At 57.7% G+C, this 6873-nt stretch overlaps 1 protein-coding gene across 1 annotated transcript in view; it reads left to right on the top strand.

Moving 5' to 3' along the window:
• The first annotated feature begins 1880 nt into the window (after positions 1–1880).
• The window catches only part of LOC132386711 (alpha-crystallin B chain-like), a 26084-nt gene continuing 21091 nt past the window's right edge, over positions 1881–6873 (top strand). The window contains exon 1 of the mRNA XM_059959063.1: positions 1881–3092. Coding sequence (XP_059815046.1) covers positions 2886–3092 — 207 coding nt within the window. The 5' untranslated portion in view covers positions 1881–2885. The remainder of the gene's footprint in view (positions 3093–6873) is intronic.

Genomic DNA, 6873 nt, shown 5'->3' with positions numbered 1-6873 from the left:
TGTGTGTGTGTGTGAGAGAGTGTGTGTGAGTGTGTGTGTGTGTGTGTGTGAGTGTGTGTGTGTGTGTGTGTGAGTGTGTGTGTGTGAGAGAGTGTGTGTGAGTGTGTGTGTATGTGTGTGTGTGTGTGTCTGTGTGTGTGTTTGTGTCTGTGTGTGAGTGTGTGTGTGTGAGAGAGTGTGTGTGAGTGTGTGTGTGTGTGTGTGTGAGTGTGTGTGTGTGTGTGTGTGTGTGTGTGTGTGTGTGAGTGTGTGTGTGTGTGTGTGGGACAGATTATCAACCCGAAAGGTTTCTTTATCCCATTAGAGATAAAAATCAATGAGAGGGAGGGGTTGGTTGGTGAGTGGGGGTGGGGGGGGGGTGAGTCAGCAGGACCCAGTTACTGTCGTCTGCTAGCACAGGGTTGAGAAACGACAGCACTCTGTACAGCCAGAAACTGAACCACACTCCTGGGCTGTGTGGTGACATTAAGCCAGAAGTTTGGAATTTGAGAATGAAGGACAAAATTTGGTGTTTGAGGTCATTTTATTGAGAGATTCCTAGAACAAAGAACACACAAAGCAGAAAGAAATCCTGGGCAACTCATGCTCAAACTGGAGACAAACAACATCCCAGTGTTGACATTAGGATTTAAACGGTGTGACACTTGCTGCATGAAAACTTAGAAACTCCTTCAGAAAATACAGATCCAACTGCTCTGCATTTCACATAGAGTCTCACAGGAAAGCATGAACAGGGACCCAAAACACTCAGGCCACGCTCTCTTCTCACCATCAGGAAGGAGGTACAGGAGCCTCAGGACCCACAGCACCAGGTTCAGGGACTGTTATCACCCCTCAACCATCAGGAAGGAGGTACAGGAGCCTCAGGACCCACAGCACCAGGTTCAGGGACTGTTATCACCCCTCAACCATCAGGAAGGAGGTACAGGAGCCTCAGGACCCACAGCACCAGGCTCAGGGACAGTTATTACCCCTCAACCATTAGGATGGAGGTACATGAGCTTCAGGACCCACACCACCAGGTTCAGGAACCGTTATCACCTCTCAACCATCAGGAAGGAGGTACAGGAGCCTCAGGACCCACAGCACCAGGTTCAGGGACAGTTATTACCCCTCAACCATCAGGAAGGAGGTACAAGAGCCTCAGGATCCACACCACCAGGTTCAGGGACAGTTCTCACCCCTCAACCATCAGGAAGGAGGTACAGGAGCCTCAGGACCCACACCACCAGGTTCAGGGACAGTTCTCACCCCTCAACCATCAGGAAGGAGGTACAGGAGCCTCAGGACCCACACCACCAGGTTCAGGAACAGTTATCACCCCTCAACCATCAGGCTCCAGAACCAGAGGGGATAACTTCACTCGCCCCAACACTGAACTGTTCCCAAACCCTGTAGACTCACTTTCATTGACTCTTCATCTCATGTTCTCAATTTTTATTGTTATTTTTTATTTATTTTTGTATTTACACAGTTTAATTGTCTTTTGCACTCTGGCTGAATGCCCAATAGATTGATTCTGTTAAGGTTACTGGAGTTATTGAGTATGCCCGCAAGGAAATGAATCTCGGGGAAGTATGTGGTGGGATGCAGAGGCGTGCAAACGTATGGGCACTCCTGTTACTCTGAATGCTTAAGTGAGTAGAAGACGAACTGATCTCCAAAAGTCATCAAGTTAAAGTTGAAACTTTCTTTTCTCAACGTTCCAAGCAGGGTTGGTGCATTATTTTTGTTGCGGACGATTTTGGAGTGGGGAAACAGAAAGGAAAGGAGCACCATGCAAAAGTTTGGGCACCCCGAGAGATTTGAGCTCACATTTCCCCCCCCCCCCTCACCCCGCCCCGCCGCAGACCTAGACGTCATCGAAAAGCTGTGGACAGACCTGGAAAGAGCAGTGCGTGCAAGACGGCCCAAGGACCTCACAGAACTTGGAAGCCTTTTTAAAGGAAGAATGGGTGAAAATCCCTCCCCGCTGCCCCAACGAGAATCGAAAGCTGGCTGCAGAAAGCTGTGATACTGGGCACAGGGGATTTTTCTAAGTTACTGACCACGCAGGGTGCCCAAACTTTTGCTTCAGGCCCTTTTCCTTTTTTGTTATCGTAAAAGATGGAAATAAAAAAGTAATCCAGCTTGAAATATGAAAGGAATGTATCCTCTTGAAATCAGTTCCTCTTCTACTCATTCGACCGTTCACAGTAACAGAAATTTTGACCCGGCGGGAGTGTGGGTGGGGTGCCCAAACTTTTGCATGCCGCCGTCCCGGTACCCCGACGATAAATTTCACTCCGAGCTTTTAAACCGACCAAAACAAAGTGCCTGCAACGTGGGTGATCGTTTCAGGGATCACGAGCGAGCGGCGGGGGGGGGCAGGTTGAACCCACACGCGCGGTGGGGAGGGGCGGATGGGGCGCGGTCAGGAGGAAGATGGCGGCCTGACCCAAACCTGACCCGTTGAAGTTTTGAAGTTTTCATGACGGCTGTCGCTACTGTCCGGTTTCCCTTCTGGGTGACCCAGCACAGACAGAGGAACAAAAGGGGAACTGGAATCTTTAATCGTTCGTAAAAACTGAAACACCACAATATTCCTCCCGACACAATAGCTCCCCTTTGTGAAAGTAAAAGTGCCGTGAGGTCATGCACCGAGGCATTTGGCCGTCTCGGCCAGCACAGAGTAAGCGACTGATCAGCAGGCCTTTGTTCTGCTCTTGACACTGGTATTGTTCCTAATCCCAAAAATAATAAATTCCGACAGACCGGGATCACGTGACGGGCTCGGACAGTTTTCCAGAAAGTTCAGTGGGCGGGCGGCGCCGCGTATATTAAGCTGGCAGCCGGCGGCCGGCCCTCAAACTGTGCTGGTGGACGGGCGAAGACACTCGGTCAGCATGGACATTGCCATCCAGCATCCGTGGTTCCGCCGTTCCTTCCTCCCGCCCTCCCTCTTCCCCTCCCGCCTCTTCGACCAGAACTTCGGGGAGCTCATCGACCCCGAGCCCTTCCAGAGCGTCGCCTCCTTGGCCAACCCTTTCTACTGGAGGGCCGCAGGCCTCCTGTCCAGGATACCGAGCTGGCTGCAGTCCGGGCTGTCAGAGGTACGTACACCCTCCTCCGGTGTGACGCCGCGCAGGTCCGGTCCTGTGTCTCCCTCACGGGTCAACCCCCACCCGTCAGCTCTTTAATCCACCCCCCTCACCCCTCACCTTGTACTCCATCCTCGTCCCCACCCTCTTAAACCCCACTCCCCCCACCCGTCAGCTCTTTACTCCACCCCCTCACCCCTAACCTTGTACCCCGTCCTCGTCCCCACCCTGTTAAACCCCTCCACCCGCCAGCTCTTTACTCAACCCCCCTCACCTCTCACCGTCCTCGTCCCCACCCTCTTAAACCCCACTCCCCCCACCCGTCAGCTCTTTACTCCACCCCCCCTCACCTCTCACCTTGTACCCCGTCCTCGTCCACACCCTCTTAAACCCCACTCCCCCCACCCGTCAGCTCTTTACTCCACCCCCTCACCTCTCACCTTGTATTCCGTCCTCGTCCCCACCCTCTTAAACCCCACTCCCCCCACCCGTCAGCTCTTTACTCAACCCCCCTCACCTCTCACCGTCCTCGTCCCCACCCTCTTAAACCCCACTCCCCCCACCCGTCAGCTCTTTACTCAACCCCCCTCACCTCTCACCGTCCTCGTCCCCACCCTCTTAAACCCCACTCCCCCCACCCGCCAGCTCTTTACTCCACCCCCCTCACCCCTCACCTTGTACTCCGTCCTCGTCCACACCCTCTTAAACCGCACTCCCCCCCACCCGTCAGCTCTTTACTCCACCCCCTCACCTTGTACTCCGTCCTTGTCCCCACCCTCTTAAACCCCACTCCCCCCACCCGTCAGCTCTTTAATCCACCCCCCCTCACCTCTCACCTTGTACCCCGTCCTTGTCCCCACCCTCTTAAACCCCACTCCCCCCACCCGTCAGCTCTTTACTCCACCCCCTCACCCCTCACCTTGTATTCCGTCCTCGTCCCCACCCTCTTAAACCCCACTCCCCCCCACCCGTCAGCTCTTTACTCCACCCCCCCTCACCTCTCACCTTGTACTCCGTCCCCGTCCCCACCCTCTTAAACCCCACTCCCCCCACCCGCCAGCTCTTTACTCCACCCCCCTCACCCCTCACCTTGTACTCCGTCCCCGTCCCCACCCTCTTAAACCCCACTCCCCCCACCCGTCAGCTCTTTACTCCACCCCCCTCACCCCTCACCTTGTACTCCGTCCTCGTCCCCACCCTCTTAAACCCCACTCCCCCCACCCGTCAGCTCTTTACTCCACCCCCCTCACCCCTCACCTTGTACCCCGTCCTCGTCCCCACCCTGTTAAACCCCTCCACCCGCCAGCTCTTTACTCCACCCCCCTCACCTCTCACCTTGTACTCCGTCCCCGTCCCCACCCTCTTAAACCCCACTCCCCCCACCCGTCAGCTCTTTACTCCACCCCCTCACCTTGTACTCCGTCCTCGTCCCCACCCTCTTAAACCCCACTCCCCCCACCCGTCAGCTCTTTACTCAACCCCCCTCACCTCTCACCGTCCTCGCCCCACCCTCTTAAACCCCACTCCCCCCACCCGTCAGCTCTTTACTCAACCCCCCTCACCTCTCACCGTCCTCGTCCCCACCCTCTTAAACCCCACTCCCACCACCCGCCAGCTCTTTACTCCACCCCCTCACCCCTCACCTTGTACTCCGTCCCCGTCCCCACCCTTTTAAACCCCACTCCCCCCACCCGTCAGCTCTTTACTCCACCCCCTCACCTTGTACCCCGTCCCCGTCCCCACCCTCTTAAACCCCACTCCCCCCACCCGTCAGCTCTTTACTCAACCCCCCTCACCTCTCACCGTCCTCGCCCCACCCTCTTAAACCCCACTCCCCCCACCCGTCAGCTCTTTACTCAACCCCCCTCACCTCTCACCGTCCTCGTCCCCACCCTCTTAAACCCCACTCCCACCACCCGCCAGCTCTTTACTCCACCCCCTCACCCCTCACCTTGTACTCCGTCCTCGTCCCCACCCTCTTAAACCCCACTCCCCCCACCCGTCAGCTCTTTACTCCACCCCCCTCACCCCTCACCTTGTACCCCGTCCTCGTCCCCACCCTGTTAAACCCCTCCACCCGCCAGCTCTTTACTCCACCCTCTCACCCCTCACCTTGTACTCCGTCCTCGTCCCCACCCTCTTAAACCCCACTCCCCCCACCCGTCAGCTCTTTACTCCACCCCCCCTCACCTCTCACCTTGTACTCCGTCCTCGTCCCCACCCTCTTAAACCCCCCCACCCGCCAGCTCTTTACTCCACCCCCCCTCACCTTGTACCCCGTCCCCGTCCCCACCCTCTTAAACCCCACACCCCCCACCCGTCAGCTCTTTACTCCACCCCCCCTCACCTTGTACTCCGTCCTCGTCCCCACCCTCTTAAACCCCACTCCCCCCACCCGTCAGCTCTTTACTCCACCCCCCCTCACCTTGTACCCCGTCCCCGTCCCCACCCTCTTAAACCCCACTCCCCCCACCCGTCAGCTCTTTACTCCACCCCCCCTCACCCCTCACCTTGTACTCCGTCCCCGTCCCCACCCTCTTAAACCCCAATCCCCCCACCCGTCAGCTCTTTACTCCACCCCCTCACCCCTCACCTTGTACTCCGTCCCCGTCCCCACCCTCTTAAACCCCACTCCCCCCACCCGTCAGCTCTTTACTCCACACCCCTCACCTCTCACCTTGTACCCCGACCTCGTCCCCACCCTCTTAAACCCCACTCCCCCCACCCGTCAGCTCTTTACTCCACCCCCTCACCCCTCACCTTGTACCCCGTCCTCGTCCCCACCCTCTTAAACCCCACTCTCCCCACCCGCCAGCTCTTTACTCCACCCCCCCTCACCTCTCACCTTGTACTCCGTCCCCGTCCCCACCCTCTTAAACCCCACACCCCCCACCCGTCAGCTCTTTACTCCACCCCCTCACCTCTCACCCTGTACTCCGTCCCCGTCCCCACCCTCTTAAACCCCACACCCCCCACCCGTCAGCTCTTTACTCCACCCCCCTCACCTTGTACCTCGTCCTCGTCCCCACCCTCTTAAACCCCACTCCCCCCACCCGTCAGCTCTTTACTCCACCCCCCCTCACCTCTCACCTTGTACCTCGTCCTCGTCCCCACCCTCTTAAACCCCACTCCCCCCCACCCGTCAGCTCTTTACTCCACCCCCCTCACCTCTCACCTTGTACCCCGTCCCCGTCCCCACCCTCTTAAACCCCACTCCCCCCACCCGTCAGCTCTTTACTCCACCCCCCGTCACCTCTCACCTTGTACTCCGTCCCCGTCCCCACCCTCTTAAACCCCACTCCCCCCACCCGTCAGCTCTTTACTCCACCCCCTCACCCCTCACCTTGTACTCCGTCCTCGTCCCCACCCTCTTAAACCCCACTCCCCCCACCCGTCAGCTCTTTACTCCTCCCCCTCACCTCTCACCTTGTACCCCGTCCTCGTCCCCACCCTCTTAAACCCCACTCCCCCCACCCGTCAGCTCTTTACTCCACCCCCTCACCTCTCACCTTGTATTCCGTCCTCGTCCCCACCCTCTTAAACCCCACTCCCCCCCACCCGCCAGCTCTTTACTCCACCCCCTCACCTCTCACCTTGTATTCCGTCCTCGTCCCCACCCTCTTAAACCCCACTCCCCCCACCCGTCAGCTCATTACTCCACCCCCCCTCACCTCTCACCTTGTACCCCGTCCTCGTCCCCACCCTCTTAAACCCCACTCCCCCCCACCCGCCAGCTCTTTACTCCACCCCCTCACCTCTCACCTTGTATTCCGTCCTCGTCCCCACCCTCTTA

This window comes from Hypanus sabinus, unplaced genomic scaffold (assembly GCF_030144855.1).
Source record: "Hypanus sabinus isolate sHypSab1 unplaced genomic scaffold, sHypSab1.hap1 scaffold_1263, whole genome shotgun sequence".
In the NCBI taxonomy this organism is placed as follows: Eukaryota; Metazoa; Chordata; class Chondrichthyes; order Myliobatiformes; family Dasyatidae; genus Hypanus; species Hypanus sabinus.
Note: the sequence above shows the minus strand (reverse complement) of the source record. Positions and strands in the feature narration are given on the sequence as shown.